General features: G+C 42.1%; 2 protein-coding genes across 4 annotated transcripts; one reads left to right on the top strand and one right to left on the bottom strand.

Annotated features, from left to right (window-relative positions):
* Positions 1-6,808: 6,808 nt before the first annotated feature.
* On the bottom strand, positions 6,809-8,387 carry htr1ab (5-hydroxytryptamine (serotonin) receptor 1A b). Its single transcript, XM_042059396.1, has one exon. The coding sequence runs from the start codon at positions 8,282-8,284 to the stop codon at positions 7,061-7,063; it is 1,224 nt and encodes a 407-aa protein (XP_041915330.1). The 5' UTR covers positions 8,285-8,387; the 3' UTR covers positions 6,809-7,060.
* Positions 8,388-9,195: 808 nt separating this feature from the next.
* Positions 9,196-18,629, top strand: rnf180b (ring finger protein 180b). 3 transcript variants are annotated; one of them, XM_042060351.1, is made up of 7 exons: positions 9,196-9,308; positions 9,862-9,980; positions 10,476-10,565; positions 10,718-11,689; positions 16,955-17,165; positions 17,629-17,754; positions 17,978-18,629. In XM_042060351.1, the coding sequence occupies exons 1-7, from the start codon at positions 9,287-9,289 to the stop codon at positions 18,169-18,171; spliced, it is 1,734 nt and encodes a 577-aa protein (XP_041916285.1). In that variant the 5' UTR covers positions 9,196-9,286; the 3' UTR covers positions 18,172-18,629. The 3 variants fall into 3 exon arrangements, with proteins under 3 accessions (XP_041916285.1, XP_041916287.1, XP_041916286.1); XM_042060353.1 differs by lacking the exon at positions 9,196-9,308 and adding an exon at positions 9,332-9,544; XM_042060352.1 differs by lacking the exon at positions 9,196-9,308 and adding an exon at positions 9,333-9,564.
* Positions 18,630-18,855: the final 226 nt, after the last annotated feature.

Raw genomic sequence — 18,855 nt, 5'->3', positions numbered from 1 at the left:
AATTCTTACGTAAATGTAGATCTAGAACAAATAATAATCTATAAAACTATTTTAAGTTAGAATAAAAAACTTAGAATGCAGTGCCTATTTTAGAGATTGGTTTTTATTGTAGCCTAGGTCTAAATCAACACGTAAACAATTTCATCATAGCTTTCAGGAGCTTCTGGGAAATGGAGTTGCCTTCATTTATTTAGAGAGTGAACAAACTTATGAAACAGATAAGTATCGTCATGTAATCCATTGATTTCAACAATGTAACTGTATTCTAAATACCAACTATTTAACTTGTAACTGTATCAGAATACAGTTACTCATAATTTGTATTCTGAAAACGTAACGCCAGTACATGTATTCCGTTACTCCCCAACACTGTACCGGAGCAACACAGATGTGTTTTTTTTTTTTTTTAAGTATATTTTTTTGGCCTTTTTATGCCTTTAATAATAGTGACAGTGGAGAGTGACAGGAAGCGAATGGGAGAGAGAGCAGGGGTGGGATCCGGAAAGGACCACGGGGCGGGAATCGAACCCGGGTCGCCGGCGTACGGTGCAGGTGCCCCAGCCAGTTGCGCCACAGCTGGGGCCAACACAGGTGTTTAAACTTCAGATTTAATTTAATGTGCCAACATAAGGGACTGAAAAATGAAAAAAAGTTGAACGTTGAAATGTTAGTCCCTTATGTTAGCACATTAAAATAAAATCTGAAGTTTAAACATCTGTGTTGCTCGGTAAACCTCTCTCTGTCACTACAGTTAGTCCTCTCCCATTGACGCACCAGATAGTTATTTACAGAAGCGCGGAGGAACAACTGTTTTATGTCTACCTCTTTCTGAGCAGTCTTTCTGTCTGTCTGTTCTCTACAACTGTTCTCCTTAACAATTCAGTGGAACAACCGACTGTTGAAACACGATTAAGTTGAAATCATGGTGTGTAGAACTGTACCAATGTAAGCCTATGTGATTTATGCTGTTTTCTTTACCAGGATAATCTCTGTTTGTGTCTCACTGTCTGCCCGCCTCTGTGTCAGTCTGTCTGCAGATTACCTGCTTTACCTCCTTTCTCCTTTCTCTCTGTCTCTCTTTCTTTCTCTTTCTCCTTTCTCTCTGTCTCTCTTTCCTGTTTTCTCTACTTTTGGACATACTGAAATGGCAAATTATTCCATTAGAAATGTATATTCACAATTTTTTATTGTTCAATTCTTTTTTTTTTCCAACTTAAACGCCACCATTTAAAGGTGCAGTCAGCAATTGTAGGAGATTTCAAGTCCATAATTGTTTGTCACATTCAGTAATGACCTCCTCACGATCCACTTACTGCCCATTAGAGTACACTGTAAAAAAAAAAAAAACGGTCTTTGTAAGAAGTTGAGGCTCTGAAAACTGGAAACAAAGAAAGTGGTGGCAACCTGTCCCCCAAACAAAAAAACGAAAACACTGTGTGGAGTTTCTCTGGGACTGAGGGAAGGGGTAACCATACCTCCCTGGTGTGTTTCACTTAGTCCTTGGTTAATTTATAACATACGTTGTTTTGGACAAAAGCATCTGCTAATAATTTTCAATATAAACACATAAACATAAACAAACGCGACTTCCTGCACAATCGCTGAACGCACCTTTAAATACCGAAACAGGCCTAACCACACGCCCCTGTGTTTCAGTTTTGTTTGTTGTTGGGCCTGAGTGCTGTTATTGAAGTCGATTGGGTTTCCACTCCGACTATGTATGCAGGTGAGCTGAAGCACGCAGCTACTGGAGCCACTGCCGAGAATAAAAGGCCTCTGCTGGGGAGTATGTGGGCGCAGCTCTGTTTTATATGGATCAGGTTTTTGAACTTTTCTCTTTCATGGCTACGGAACAGAGGCTTTTAAATTGGTACCTCGAAACCACTGGGAGTCTTTCATTTCCTCTGACATGATGACAGGATTTGTCACACAAAGAAGGGGAAGAAACGATCCCCCCTGCACCCCCCCCCCCCCCCCAAGTATCCTAAGCTTACTGGAATGCCACTAGCATAAATAGGCATACACTGTTGCTAGTGGTTTAGAGTAAATCTTAAAATATACCGTCCGTGAAATGGATGAATCCTGGAATGTGTGATTTTTTTTCATTTTCATGCTATCGCTTCTGTTGTCTTGTTATATGGCCCTCTTATATCCATCCCATTTTGGCATCCTGAAAGCTGATCTATAGCCTAGCACTGTGTGGATGAGATGTGGGGGCAGAATAGACCTCCCCCTTTTTCAAAGCCTGGCTTTAGACGTGTCTTATGACCAACATAAATATTTACGCATGAATCAGCAAGCTCATCATTCAGCTAAGCAGTGGCATGATGACAAGCCCAAAATCCATCCAACCTGCGCACAGCTTGCTGCAAAATCTGTTCAGGCGAATAATGCCTCGTCTGCTGGGAGCATCTAGGACTGTGGTATTTTCTCCTAACTTAATGAATCTTTCCTTCAAATGTCAAGACACACATTTGTATCCATGGATTAGGCTGGATTTATCAAACCTCAAACCCACAGTTGATTTTCTGCAACCAAACCAAGAAAACATGGGTATCTTATTATTACTGACAGTTATTTAAAATGGAGCAATAAACTATAGCAACAACTATTAGGTCCTAATCTTGGTCACCTCTCAGCATTCCTGTCATCCTATCACCCCCTTCACCCAAAAGTGAAAGAAATTAAAGCATTACTATGCTTCTGTCCACCAAAGGCAATATATTGCTAGGGGATAAAGCCAACATTGGATCCACAACTTAACTTCCTCATTAATGGACCCCATCATTTTATTCAGTTTAGTGTGTAAGTCCAGTACCATGTCTTGTGAGTGCTTTAATACATATCTTGCCATTGATGAATGTCAACACACAACCTAAGTAAAAGTAAAAGTTGGTCTACGAGAGGATATCCTTTCAACATTTGAATTTGGTGAGTAATTTCACTAAATATTTTAACAGAAAAAATACAAAGACACCGCTTATCTTGTAGCTGGTGTGCATATTTTTTTCATTTTTTACTTTTTAAGAAAAGGCCATTTGTGCATACAAATATTACTCACAAAAAACCCTTATTAGCATAGTCCCTGGCAGTTTTACTTCCTTTTATCCAGAGCAAACTCCAGTGAGAATACAGTGCTGTGATAAGCAAGCATGAGTCTGGCAATTGGTCTCTGATGGAGGCTCACTCACAAGTACCATCTCCATCATCCAAGCCTCTCCGTAATAAGATGTGTGTCCAGGGCTTGCGAGCCACGGGATACTAATGCAGACTGATCTGTTCAAGCCTGTCTTTTTCCAGCCAAAAAACCTACCCAACTCGAAATACGATAACCATGGCAACCCATGGCGTGGTGGAGAGCATTCAAATGTGCTTGTGTGCTCACTGTAAAACACCCTCCCACTCTTCTTTAGGTTGTAGAGAGTCGGTGATCGGGAGGTGTCACTGTAGATGGAGAAGCTGTCCTGAGGCTGGGTTTTTATGGTCTGCCCAGCTCCTCAGACGTGCCCGCTCTTAACTCAGTGTGACACGGATGCCAGGGACGACACGCCGGGGCCTGCCTTATCGCCCCACCCAGGTGCGGTAGGCAATCACGCAAGCTCTTCATCTCAGCCAGCCTTTGACGGGTGTGTGTCAACACTGATGAGGAGGGGTTTGAGGTCGGAGGGGAGAGTGTTAGCTGTGGCTCTCCACAACCTGCAATGAGCTTTATGTCCCTCATTCTCCTCACCAGTGTTACTGTTTCTACTCCTTCTGTTCTTCACTGTTCTTCTTTCTATCTCTCTCTCTTTCTCTCATGCACACATAATGTTTTATTCCTTCCTTCCTTTGCTCCCTCCTCTCTCTCTCTCTCCCAGCCTTGGGGTCTTCATCTGAGCCTCTGAGCTGAGACACCTAAGAATACCCCATGCATCTTCACTGGGAGGGAAGAAGGGCAGAGTTGGGGCATTCTGGGTAAGAGTAGTTACACAAGGCCTAACAGAAAGACCATCAGCCTACTCAAGCAGGAGAAGACATTTTAGACCAATAATGATCTCTTCCTTCCTGTTTTCCTTTCTTTAGTGGAATATAATATAGAAAATATCACTGGTTCAACCTATTAACAGCATCAGCACACAAGCTATATTGTACATGCTAAAATCACATGGAGATAAATAATATAATTATCCACCTTCCTCTAGTAGGCTACTGAAGATGGACACTGATAATGGTAAAGGTCCTTTCAAGGTGGGTGCTGAGAACACAATAGGCATTGTCTTGGTTCATTGTTTGATGTCATATTCCCGGTTCTGACAGTGAAATTGAGAGTTGTCTCAACAGTGCAGTGGGACTGGAGCACCTGCTGCCCTTTGATGGAAAGTTTACTTCGTCCAAAGGGACCGGTGCACTGCAAGTTCATGCTCTCCTCGTTTGAAGCTTAAAACAATGCAAGTGGACAGATGACGCCTCACAGCTGTGTCTGACTTGACCAGTGCACACTGATACAGTATATCTCTCAATAGTGAGTGGAAAGAGAACATTTTCTTTTCAGCTCTAATTAAACTTTAATAATATATAATAACATGAAATATACTTCTGCACTCTGAATAATAACATTTTACAACTATAGCATGCTATAACAATTAGCTCTCATGAATGTTGTGTGCAACCAATCATATTTGTCTTCCATCGCTTAAATTCAATTCAGATTTTCCAAGTTTATCTGTGAATGTCCCTGGACAAAATGTCCTGTGGGCATCTCAGGCATGCATATTTCTGTATGTGAAGTAGAATCCTCATCATTCTCATAAGCCATGCAGCATGTCAGAAAAAATAAATGAGAAGCCCAGGGAACGTGGTGCTGTATTCTGTAATGTAGATACAAACAACTTTGATAAATGAAATAATAAGTGTAAAATAAAGGAGTAAAATCAGGGACCTTGACAATGAAAAAAAACAACAACAACTGTTTTGATTGCAAAATAAAAAGGTGACATGGTTGTTTATGTTATGTTTTTGGGGAGGTTCAGACATGAGCTGATGTTTCTTGGGCTGTGCCTAGTGGAATACCAAATAGTAAAAATAGCTGTGGATCCCATTGCCGTAACGCCTGGCCATCTGTGGGTCTCCAATGTGAGTGGATGCTCAGTATTGTTGCAGGCCTTTGATCAGATAATTGCCCCTATAACCCAGAGTTTAAGGCCCCCTGGGTGTCGCTATGGAGACCACCATCCCTGTCTGCCTGGCGTCACGTGGAGACTGAATGACATGACTGAGTGGCCGATGGACTTGCATGACACGCTGCGACAGAGGGCAAACAACCAAATATGTCACAAAGAAATCCTGTCAGAATAGACCCATGCATGTTCTCAATCCATGGGCGGTGTACTGCATGTATTAGGTTGACTTTAACAGTGGAAAAATCGCCTTTCAGTTCAGTTAATGGCAAATGAATTGTAATCTTGTTAGCAATTTGGTTTATGTGATTAAAAAGGCAATTACAGCCTCTTGTGCACTGAGACTATAAGTGCTTTTGTTTTTAGATTCCCCTCCCCTCAGCTTACAACTGACATGTTTTGTAAATGGCAGCTGTAGCTCTGTTGTTGCAGTTGTGTTGTTTTGTTAGTGTGAATTTACATTTCCCCCCCATGAACTGAAAAGTGTTTAATTAATTGCAGGGTCTCCTCTTACAATGTGAACATCTGCTTTATATATATTTAATCAGGTTGCCACACTCAGGGCAAACTATACTCATGCAAATGATTTCAGGCCAAATTGTACAGGCTGATCTTGGAATGTGAAGTGGCTTGAGGATAGTCACTGAGATGATTTTCCACAAGGAAATGAAGGGAGAAAAAGTCTCTTACTTTGTACGCTTTAAGAAGTCTTCTAATAAAGTCTTAATTTGTCTTTTGATCAGTATATTGGCTGATTGAACTGCCACAGATTTTTATGATTATATGATGATATCTAATTGGCTGGGTGTGATGATCCAAGAGGAAGTTCATTGGCCATGTTGTTGACTATTTTCTGGAATTCCACAAAAAAGGTGGGATTGTTGGCCAGTAGGACACATTGCATTTGCATTCTGACCTTGCACGGCCTACAGATCATGCAACACTGAGATAATACACTGGAGTCAGATGACGGACTGCACTAGGAAATTGTGTATTTTTCTGGAAGTCTCTCACTTTTGTCATTGCAATCTTTCTGACACTATTCTTGTTACTGTACATGGGAAAGTCCCTGGAAAATTAGATGTGGATGGGTTGTGATGTACTGTACATTATCAGTCGACCATGTCACACTCAGTCATAGCTGAAAGGCCACTTTAGAGCTGCAGTCACTCTAGAAGACACTCAGAGAATTGTACATGAGGTGAAATGTCCTGGTTTCAATCTGCTTTTTAAAAAAATTTAAAATGCAAGCTGTGAAACATTTTTGAAACAGTTTTTGCAAAGCGGTCTTGCAGAAGAAATAATAATAATAATAATAAAAACAGTATCTATGGTGTGTGTGTGTGTGTGTGTGTGTTTACTGTGTGTGATACGTTGTCTTACAATCGCTTCAAAACTAAGGCTATGAAGTCTGTGTTTAATATCAATTGTGATGGGGCAAGTGCTTCTTAATACTACAATGGATTCTAAAACATTACATATTTTTTATATAGAACAATGGATTTCTTTTCCATATTGACATGGAGGTACTATATCTTATGTTACAAATCATGTCAGAGAGGACCAAGTAAAGTCACAAAGTGAAGCAGAGTTGCTTTATCCTTTATTTGAACACCATGAAGTTTGATGTATGAACAGGATGAGAAATACATTTTGTGATCTCATCATGTACAGTATATATTGCCATAGCATAATAATAATAATAATAATCATAATAATAATAATAATAATAATAATAATACAATTGTATATGTGTATCTGTAATTATATTAAGACACATATTATCACGCTATGCTTTTAATCACTGCATTAAAACCTGGAAACATTGTCAACATATGCTGTAAACAAATGCTGATCAACTGAGCATTATGATTTTTTTTATCTATTGGATAAAAAAAAATATTTCATGGTCTGCAATAATGACATTTTATTATTTTCCTAAAAGCACTTTGAAAGTCTTTGTTGAAATAAGCGTATATGATAGGGTTTAGCAGAGAGTTTGAATACCCGAGCCAGTTGATCACGTCGCGGAGCCAGGCGGGCATATTACATCCTGGGCAGAAGGGTACCACCAGCGCTTTAATGAAAAAGGGCAACCAACAGAAGATAAACGTACCCATGATAATACCGAGCGTCTTCACAGTTTTGCGTTCCCGTGCCAGTGCTATTTTCCTCTTTGCCTCGGTATTCTTTTCGTGCCTGTTCTCAAACAGCGGGACCGACTGGGGTGTGTCGGGGAGAGGAAGGTTGTTTTTGGAACTACTGTGCACCTCAATGATCTCCAAAGACTCGCCGTCTTCGGCGTGCTTCACTGCGCCATTTACGCACGAGGTCGGCTTGGGCTCCACAGTGCTCTTCCAGTTTTTGCCCAGCTCTCCCTTGGGCTTCTTGTGAAAAAGTGCCGGTGACACAGTCAAACATTTTACTTTCTTCTTCTCAGTTTTCCGGACCGTTCTTCGAATACGAAACCTGGCCGCTTTGAATATCCTTCCGTACAAGACTAGCATTAAAATAAGCGGGATATAGAAAGCGCAAGAAGTGGAGTAGATGGTATACCAGGGATCTTCATTGATCACGCACACCTGCTCCTCAGCTTCTGTCTGAGACTTCATGATAAGCATGGGTGGGATTGATATGCAGAATCCTATCAGCCATGTAACACTGATTAAAATCGCAGCGCGCCTTAGTGTTCTTTTCTTCATATAGTCTATAGGATCAGTTATTGCCCAATATCTATCCAGAGCTATTGCGCACAGGTGCAATATTGATGAGGTGCAACACAGAACATCTAAAGAAACAAAAATGTCGCAAGTTACCTGCCCCAGCTTCCACTTGTCTAACACTTGATAAAGTGCCGCCATAGGAAGAACCAGTACAGACACCATCAGATCTGTGATGGCCAAGGAGCCGATGAGATAGTTCGCGACGTTTTGGAGAGATCTTTCAAGCGCAATAGCCGCCACCACACACGCGTTCCCAAAGATGGCGCAAAGGATGAGCGCGCCAAGGAGGAATGATGTGGTAATCTGGTAGCTGAGTGTCAGTTCGACACTAGCCGTTGAGTTCTCGTCGTGTCCATCCGTTCCGTTGTACGGAAACAGCATAGATGTATTGTTTCTGTCATCCATATCGGGGGAAAGCCTTAGTGTTTGGCATAACAGACACTTGGCAACTCCATCTGTCTGCCGGAGCGCAGTCTTGGGACAGGAGGAATGGGTGCATGTATAGATATTCATGGAGGCATGAGAGTCTCTGAGGGCTGATGATGAGGAGGGTGCATTTATACCAGCTGTGGGTGAAACGTCAGTTACCTGGAGGGGCGGAACGGACTCTGCTCTGCTCATCCCCAGCATATAAATCCGTGCGATTTTATGTTAAAGATTAAACGACATATGTCTCCGCTCTCCGCTTACACTTTAAACCGGAGTGATATGTGTCTGAGATTAGCCTATCCTTTTTTTAACTGAAACATTTAGTCAATCCATCTGATAGGCAAAGTAATGACTTCATCAATGGACATCAGTAGCTTTAATAATCTGATATTTGATTGGCTACAAACTTTATAGTTAAGCTACATGTGTGTTAGGGTGTGTATGTGAGATTGTACATGTATTGTGGATTGTCTGGTTGGTGATGTAGCAGCGTAGGCTACACACCTTTCATCTTATCAAGTGCGCTACCCCCGCCCGCCCTGTTTAAAAAGGTGTATTGCTGCCATCTGGTGTAGGGTGTGTAGGCTACCCAAACAGTCGCGTCCTGCTTTCGCGAGTAGCAATAGGCCTACGTGAATGATTGTAAAGTAACAGTATCCAAATCAGTATTATAAACAGCACCACAGTTTTCACGTAGCCTAATAATTTGCTTTGCAATTTCAAGCTAGCCTCTAATCCTTCTTCCAACACCAGCCAATCTTAAATCAAACTGTTTTGTTTCAGTCCAACTATATCACGAGACTGCTTCCGATTTACACAACAAAATGTGTTTTATGAAATAAATGATTGAGATGTGCTAGCCTAATTCTGCCCCAACTTGTGTTTGACTTCGTCTCGTCTCGTACTTATCGCTTTCCGTAGTATGTTGACGTCATAAGTCCACTCAGTCGCGTGTTCAAGAGAACCCAAACAAACAGGATGAGCAGAGCCTTCAAATCAGGTTTTTAATCTTTCCTGAGACTTTTGTGAGATTCTCGAAACAGTTACATATTTTAACATTTCAATGTTGCTATTATGCGTCCTAACAATCATATTTCCAACAAACCGGAGTCGCCAGGTAACTGTTAGAAGAAAATTTGCTAGCTAGCATGCTACAGCTGTGAAATGTTATGTAGCTCAGACCAGACCCAGACCGAGACCCTTTACTGTCTAACACCAACTAGCCTACACTTGAAGGTAACCAGTTGACTAATAAAGTAGGTAACTTACATAACTTACTCGTAATAGAAATTAACTAGAAATTATTCGTTTTGATAAACTTTTGGTTAAAAAGAAGTATTGGTTGAATTTTAGTTCCCAGTGGGGAATTTCTTGTACAAATAAAGGCAAAGTTACCTGAAGTGTCAGATCATTACAGTGGGTAATGTACTAAAACCAGTCTTGTTTGCAAATCACAAAGTAAGTAAATCTTGTTGGCCAACTGACTTTACGTAAGGATACATGTTGGCCTGCTGTTACTAGTAAGAATACCAACGCGTCATGTGTACTTACAGCGTTGGACGTGCCTCTCATGGACGGGTCGTGGGATTCTCCAGAGTACTCGTCTGCTCTGACCGTTCTTCGCTGCAGGAAATGCCGAAAATGTCTTATGGAGTCACCCTCGTTACTGTCGGTGAGTAGAGGGCTTGCATGGATCCAAGAGGCAAAAGAGTCACTGAGTTTATATTGTGGACTTCACATTGACATCTTCCACAATAGCAGAGCAGATTCATTTGATTTAGTTGACATTCATGTCGTGGAAATTGACTGGGAGTGATGACTGTAATGCCCCTTATCACCAAATAAACTGTAAACTAATGTGCATTTTCCCATCTGGTGTCGATTTTGGAACATATTTATGATGGTTGAATTTCTTTATTTATAACTGGTTTACATAATTCTGTTGTACCACCCAACCATCTACAATAATTCAGTTGTATCACCCAACCAGCTACAATGTGGGATATGGTGTCAATGATGCCATTAGAGTTATAGAGTAGCAGGAAAAGGGTCAGATTCAGGTCAGCCTGTGGGTTGTCAGAAGTAAGACGTGTTTGACACAGATAACAGTGAACTGATTTTGAACTCTGGATAGATAAGAACTGACTGCCTTGCATATCCTTTTTAGATAGGGGATTCAGCTGAGTTGTCCACGTGCAGCGTTTGGCATGTAAATGTGGACACCTTGCCAGACTGGATTCAGTCAGCTGTTCATCAGGTGTGTAATTTTTCTCATTTGATTCCATTTATTAAATTTTCAAGTATTAACACTGTACAATGTCTTTCAGAAAGTCTTTGAGAGATTTTGAGACTGTTTCTTTTTAACGCTGAACCACTGGTGGACATTAATACCCTCTGTCTCCGGTGCAGGCCCGTTGGACGGTCGGTAAGCTGAACTGCCCCTTCTGTGGCGCTCGTCTCGGGGGCTTTAACTTTGTCAACTGCTCCAGGTGCCCGTGCGGCCACGAGGACGTCGTGCACGTCAGCAAGAGCCGCGTTGACCACGAAAGCAAGTGTCCCGTCTACCCCCTCCGACCCTTAAGAGCGCAAGAGAGGGCAGGCAGGACAGAGGAGCTGAGGGACCCAGAGGGCGAGTGGTTAGTGAGGGGGAGTGCAGAGGGCTGCCTCCGCGAGCCACAGTCATCCTGCCCAGCCATCCTCAGGCTGATTGGGACCTCCACCCCCATCGCGCCCCCTCACCGCCTCGGAGCTGACGCCGAGTGGACGGCCGGCCAAGCTGCCCTGCCCAACGCCTCGTCCCAGCCACTGTCTGGCTTCTGTGGAATATCTGGCCTGTCCTGTTTTGGGGAGTCCTCTCTGAAGCGCCTCCTGGACCTGGCCGAGGTGGAGACGGTGGGGGAGGTGAGGCTGACCTCCCAACAAGAGACTCCTGCTCAACTGGTAGGATTAAGCCATCCTCTGTCCCCTACATTAGAGGCCGCAGAGACGGCCACGGGGCAAGCTGAACACCACGGGCCCTCAGAGCTGCCCACCCCTCTCAACTCAGGTCAGCAACTGCAGCAGCATCAGCATCAGCAGCATTGGGATCAGCTTGAAGGAGACGCCACACTGCCAGAGGTGCTGTTCCACGAGGCACCGCACCAGACGCCCATACCGAGAAGCAGAGTCCCCTCCGACAGGATGGACGACGAGGGGGAAGGGGACGAGGACGAGTGGGCAGTGGCCCCTGGAGAGGATGCGACCCACACACAGCCACCCAGGCCCACAGGCACCGCCGAGTGTCAGCTCAGCAAGAGGGAGAAGAACCGGCTGAAGAGCCAGCGGCGCAAGCAGAGGAGGAGAGAACGCTGGCTCCGCAGTCAGCTGGAGGAGAACCAACCGGTAAGACCAGGAATCAAAACAGCTTACGATAAGTGAAACAAACAGTGCTGATCTGGCTACTCTGTCTGAAGGCCATGTTGTGAGTGGTTTTCACAGAGATAAAGAAAAAAAAGGAAAGGTAGGGACTAGTGGTTTAATAATAATAATAATAATATAATAAAGCTTTATTTGTATAGCACCTTTCATACACAGAATGCAGCTCAAAGTGCTTTACATTTGAAGCATGTAACACAATAATAGTCAGTCAGTCATTATCAATCACTTTTCTTTGCTGTTTATGATATACTCAGCAACATATCAAAAATATAGAAAATGACGTCATAAGACTGGCAGCCTTAACCCTCTTACCCCCCACAAGCACGCCATATGGCAACTGTGGCAAGGAAAAACTCCCATATTCCAGGAAGAAACCTTGAGCAGAACCTGACTTAATAGGGGGAGCCCATCTGCTTCTGGCTGGCTGCGCCCTCCAATAGTAGCAGATGTAGAATAATCTGAAAATGTAGTCTACAGGATAAGATGAGTTAACTAAAAGCTTTCCTGTACAGGTATGTTTTCAGATCTTTTTTAAAAATATTTACTGAACTCGCCTGCTTGATGTACAGAGGCAGGGTGTTCCATAGTTTGGGGGCATAATGGATAAACGCAGCTTCTCCACTTTGTTTGTGGAGCACTTTGGGTACGATTAAAAGATTAGAATTGGATGATCTAAGTTTCCTTTGTGGTTGATAAGATATTAAAAGCTCAGAGATATATGAAGGTGCTATGCCATTCAGAGCTTTGTAAGTAATTAACATAACCTTAAAATCAATTCTATAGGAAATAGGGAGCCAGTGCAGTTCAGCCAACACAGGGGTGATGTGTTCTCTGTGGTGTTTAGGCACCACAGTTCTGTTTAAGAAGTGTTGCAATTCAGATTGGAGTCCCATGTCGGACTACATGTGAATTATAAGATTAGTTTTAGGAAACAACAACAGATGATGGTTGTTTATGGTAGTTATATGGTCGTCCTGCAGTGTACAAGAAAGTCAGTTGAAATATTTAGCATCGTTTCCATGTCTGTGAGGGGTTGAAAGCATGTATAATACTTGGCCTATCTGCTGACCTGACAATGTACTAAGTGCACACAATGAATTGACCCCAATGTTCCAATACAGAGCAGAGATAGGCACGTCAATCGGTTTTATCAGTCAACAAAGAAAACACTTTAGTCTCACAGAGACTGGGATGTCTGATTTTGGATAGCTTTCCAAACCAGACAGATAAACCTGAGAGTTACTAGACATGTGAACGTTGCCCCCAACAAGAACTCCCCTTGGCCTACATACTGGCACACTCTCTCACCTCCCCAGCACCTGCAGTTCTTCTCAGGAGCAGAGACGCCAGCGTGGCTGACTCGCTACCGTCAATTTGGACCAGAGCCCACTTTGGCACAGTGGAGGTTGTTGATTATTGATCAGTGTGTTTGAGCTCACACAGAGATAGAGAGGGAGAGAAAGAGAGAGAGAGAGTAGAGGTTGCGACGGAGCGACATGGGGGTCATGGCTTGCAGGGCAGGATCTCAGATGGAGGGCCCCAACGATGAGTGCTGCTGGGGGAAGCCTCTGCCCAGGAAGCTGACTAAGGTGGGTCCACTCGGCTGCTACTCACAGCGGCTTCAGTCCCAGGAAACAACTACCAGGCGATAAGCCCTTTTGCTCTCTTAAAGAGCAGCTGTAAAATGTGTCATATGTTACTGGGTCATTCCACGTCAATTCAACCAGGGCCCACGCACTTAGGTCTCAAAAAATTCTGAAAAAATTACCAGGTGTACCTATGTTACCCAGGAGACACACTGTAAAATTACTCTTATGTAAGATCAATACTTTCCAAGATACAGCCAGTTTTACAGGGGGAGGGGGTGTCGATTTTGTTCGGGCTCTTTTTTTTGTCAAAGTTCACAAGCCCACAGCGCAAGAACTAAACCATGTAGGAGGCTCAAATTTTGCATGCTGGTACATAAATAGGAATAGTATGTAGCAAAATCGTCACGTTTGGTCTGGATAATCCTGCATGGTCATAGCTGTCCCTCAAAGTTGATACACATTTTATTGGAGTTTTTGGCTGGGCTCTGTTTAAGCCTTCAGAAGACATATTTGTACTCAACATAGGCTCTTGATTTATTTTCCTTACTGAGATAAGTAGAAACACTCTCACAAAAAACACTGAACAGAAAATAAATTCCTTCAGGGTCTGAACAGCAGACCTTAGAAGTCTAAAAAATCATTTTGGTTCTCATTTTCAGAGCTCCTAAACACCTTGTGGGAATATACAAAGATTTTTTAAATATTTTTTTCTTTATTCTCCATGATCTTTTCTTTTTAAAAACACCAATTTGACTTGTCTTATGCAAATCTTTCTTTTTCACTTTCCACCCTGAACATGGGCAAAATGCACCATTGACATCAATATGTTTTGTATAGAGCTACCACAGGTTACTCTATACAACCACAGGTGGCAGTGTGGTGACTCTATATAAAACATATTGATGTCAATGGGGCATTTTGCCCATGTTCAGGGTGGAAAATAAAAAAGAAAGATTTGCATAAGACAAGTCAAATTGGTGTTTTCAAAAAGAAGGGATCATGGAGAATAAGGAAAAACATATTTAAAAAATCTTTGTATATTCCCACAAGGTGTTTGGGTGCTCTGAAAATGATGACCAAAATGATTTTTCAGACTTGTGAGGTCTGCTGTTCAGACCCTGAAGGGATTTGTTTTCTGTTCATTGCTTTTTGTGAGAGTGTTTCTACTTATCTCAGTAAGGAAAATAAATCAAGAGCCTATGTTGAGTACAAATATGTCTTCTGAAGGCTTAAACAGAGCCCAGCCAAAAACTCCAATAAAATTTGTATCAACTTTGAGGGACAGCTATGACCATGCAGGATTATCCAGACCAAACGTGACTATTTTGCTACATACTATTCCTATTTATGTACCAGCATGCAAAATTTGAGCCTCCTACATGGTTTAGTTCTTGCGCTGTGGGCTTGTGAACTTTGACAAAAAAAAGAGCCCGAACAAAATCGACACCCACTCCCCCTGTAAAACTGGCTGTATCTTGGAAAGTATTGATCTTACATAAGAGTAATTTTATAGTGTGTCTCCTGGGTAACATAAGTACACCTGGTAATTTTTTCAGAATTTTTTGAGACCTAAGTGCGTGGGCCCTGGTTGAACTGACGTGGAATGACCCTATTAGTATTATTTACTCCATTTACTTCCTAATATTCTATAGCGAATATGTCACAAATTAAATGTTCTGTTAGTAGTTCTGTCTACCTATATACACAGAACAGGTGCTTGTGGTCAATTGCTTTTAATGTTCAGTAAATTGCAGGTGTATCATCAAAGTGTGGTCATAAAAGATCATAAAAGTATATTTGTTTTTTTTAACAGTGTAGAAACTTGGAGCGTATAGACTACTAATCACAAATTACCACTGAGCAATTTGGGAATATGCCTAATAAAAAGTTTCTAGTTCATTCATTCAGGATTTTTTAGTCCTTTATATTTCCCATCTATTTCATGAAAAAAAGTTCTGCTTTTGTTGAAAAACAGCCTTTGAGCTTTACCTCAGAGGGCAGAGAGAATCAAAACACTCGGGTGTTTGTGTGCTGGGAAATGTGAAGCCATTAGCAGAAAGTACCTCTTGCGATTACTGTTGGCAGATTTTTGGACAGCCAGCCCTGTCTGTGCTCTCAAGGGGGGTGAGAGCTCAGCCAACACTTAGCCTGGGTGTGCTGGAACTGATTGGAGGAGCTCTTGTACCCACAATCCACAGTGGGACAAACACTGCGGAGCATGCTGCCAAGTATTTTACATTGTCACAACGTTCTGCTGTGATTCACTTCTCATTTTGCCTCCGACGGCACAGCTTTGCATTTTTAAAATTAACTTTCAAAAGCCTTTAGGGCACAAGTACAAGCTCATAAATTGATGCCTGCATCCCTGCCAGAAGTAGAGGGGCTGATAAGAATGACAAGTTGGGCTACCAAAGTTGTATGTGTCATGAAGGTCGGAGCATTTATTGGCTGAAACATGACGTTGTTGGGTTGGTTAAGAAAAGCGAACAACATAAGAGAATAGTAGTGTTGATCTCTGACATGGCATTCAAAGATACAGATATGCACAGATGACACTTTTATTTGCCTTAAAGGAATTATCCGTAGTAAAATGCACTTTAGATCAATTTACGGATGATTGGGAGTACATACGTTGAGTTGACATCCAAATCATGTCATTCGGATGTGTTTTGAGAAAGTTCGATTTTACCGTTTTTAGTCAAAACTCGTTAGCCTGGAAGTGACCGAGGCATGTCATTTCGCCGCTACAAAACGCTATTTTTATACCTCCGGAAATGTTGCCATCTTCAGGGGAAAGTCCGTAGGAGTCGATTGCTGAGTGTGGAGTAACACGCTCTGGAAATGTACAAATTCGTCGCCGTTTTTTTTTTTTTAAAAAAGAGCATAGTCCAGTATTTCTTTCGAAATTGAAATGAAGTTGTATGGACTGGACTTTTTTTTTTTTTTTTTTTTTTTTTTAAACGGCGATGAAATTGTGAATTTCCAGAGCGTGTTACTCCACACTCAGCAATTGACTCCTACGGACTTACCCCTGAAGATGGCAGCAAAGATGGCAACATTTCCGGAAAGGTACTGACTTGATGAAATTCATTCTGGACTCTCTATCCGACCACATAAAGACCTCGGGATACTTCGGTTTGGCTTTAGGGACCCTCTACTCACTACCACGTAAGTGTAATGTTGTTTGGAACTGTAGAAGAGGTATAAAAATAGCGTTTTGTAGCGGCGACATGACATGCCTCGGTCACTTCCAGGCTAACGAGTTTTGACTAAAAACGGTAAAATCGAACTTTCTCAAAACACATCCGAATGCCATGATTTTGATGTCAACTCAACGTATGTACTCCCAATCATCCGTAAATTGATCTAAAGTGCATTTTACTCCGGAAAATTCCTTTAACAGGATTTATATACATGTCTTGACCTAGTGCATTAACTCCAGAAGGAGCTAATAAATCCTGTTTTGACAGTTTGTTGATTGTTTCTTTAGTGTGTATGTGCCTCTTGTTTGTATTTTTGTTTACAACCTTGTTTACAAGTTTACCACTCTGGTAAAATATATTCTGGGGACTCAGTGGTAGTATTGGTAAACTGGTGCTTTGGCGAATGCATCACTTCTCTTTTCTTTGTGACGGTGCAGGGACTCTCACCTCCGGGCAGCGAGGATGAGAAGGAGCGCGAAGGCCACACCTGCGCCGTGTGTCTGGACGTCTACTTCAGCCCGTACATGTGCCAGCCCTGTGGCCACGTCTTCTGTGAGCCCTGCCTGCGCACATTGGCCAAGAACCGGCCAGGCAGCACACCCTGCCCTCTCTGCCGCACGGTCATCTCCCATGTGCTCTTCCAGAAAGGTCCGCAACTCTCACGAGTGCAATAGGTCATGTGTTTAAGGTCACTTAAAAAACATACCAGGATAAGCTGATGGACTGTAGTGCAATTGTTGATAGTCGGTTGGGTTCTTGTTATAGTGCTGTACTGTGCATGATTTGTTTGTACTCTCAATTGAAATTAATTCTGTGCCCTGCTAAATAGACTAACATGTTTAGCCTATATACACTTGTGAGGAGTCAACAGAATCATCAGCACCTACATACTTTGATGTCTGACTTGCTTGAATTCAGATTTCAAAATTCAAGTAATGTCCTACAATTTTAGGAATGCATTTTAAAAGAACACTTATGCACGGGTTGCCATTATTCTTTTAACATGCAGGCTATGGCAAATGATTGGCTCTCAGTGCTTAGGGGCACTGCCTTGCTTCCTAATAGATTTGAAACGGCCTCCTCTTCATATTTTATTTATTTGTGTTTTCAGAGCTCAACCAGACTGCTAAGACATTCTTCCCTAAGGAGTACCTCTCCAGGAAACAGACTTTCCAGAAAGCAAACTACGCCAAATGGCCGCTCCCTCACTGTCCCAAACGCTTTCGCATCTTCTGGGGTTTGTACAATTTAATCAGATGTATTGTAGTCATTCCAAAAGAATATTCATGGTTGGTGAAGGTCATTTAACTGCAAATTGCTCAGAAGGGCAATAGGAAACAAAACAATGAAACAAAGTATTAGTTGTTTTAGTTTAGTTTATGGTAAGCGTGTGTTTATTTTTCTGCATCTTAATCACACAATCAGGCTTTCTTATTGACCAAGTCCTCAAACCTTCTCAGGGTTCCAGAGAGAAGGTGCCCGGGCTGGCCGGTGGCAGTTCCCTCATCGTCCCTTTGGCTTGGACGCCCTGGACCTGGTAGACATGAGAGCCTGGCCGTTTGACATTGACCTGGTCATCATCTACGTCTACTCGATCCACTGGATCCTGGCCTTCCTCATCCTCTGTTTTGTGGGCTACTGCTTCTTCTTCTAATGGGATGATCTACAGTAGGCATCAGGACTGTCCTTTTCATTTCGATGGACCTTTAAACGACTGACCAACCTCAGTCAACTGCACACAGAAGTGAAGTAGGATGTAAACCATGGACTTGATCATCATGGACATCCCTTTTTTTCTTTCTTTAATTGTGGATTTGATTTTTTTCTTAAATGAATGATTTATTGTAGTGCATTATTTTTGTTTGAACGTGTGTATCAGGTGTTTGTTTTTGAGTGTAATATGAGAAAAAGGTGGTGACTGTTAAAACAAGAGCGGGCCAGGAAGTGCAATCATGTGCAACTGAAATCAGTCAGTTTGTTTAGGTGTTTAGGTGTACTTGATGTTGCCTTACTTCCCAATCCCTTTATATTGTCTTAATGCCAAGTAAATGGACCTGACATTGTATGTTATGGGTATGTTTGGTTTTGTTTGTAAAATGTCTTATTAAATTTATTAAAAAAAAAACATATAACTTATGAGCCTCTGATGATGTCTATTTATAGCCCATGAAAGTGTGTTGGGGTAATTGTGGGTTTAATGAAAATGTGTCACTTCAACTGCTGCTGTAAGACACAGATCTAATCTATCTCATTGCTTTATGCAATCCAAAAAACTAGTGTCCATGGAAGCACTGTTTATAGTCGCTGACTCGTTGCTGTTTCCCTGAAAATGATCATG

Source organism: Alosa sapidissima, chromosome 13, assembly GCF_018492685.1.
Source record: "Alosa sapidissima isolate fAloSap1 chromosome 13, fAloSap1.pri, whole genome shotgun sequence".
NCBI lineage: Eukaryota > Metazoa > Chordata > Actinopteri > Clupeiformes > Clupeidae > Alosa > Alosa sapidissima.
Note: the sequence above shows the minus strand (reverse complement) of the source record. Positions and strands in the feature narration are given on the sequence as shown.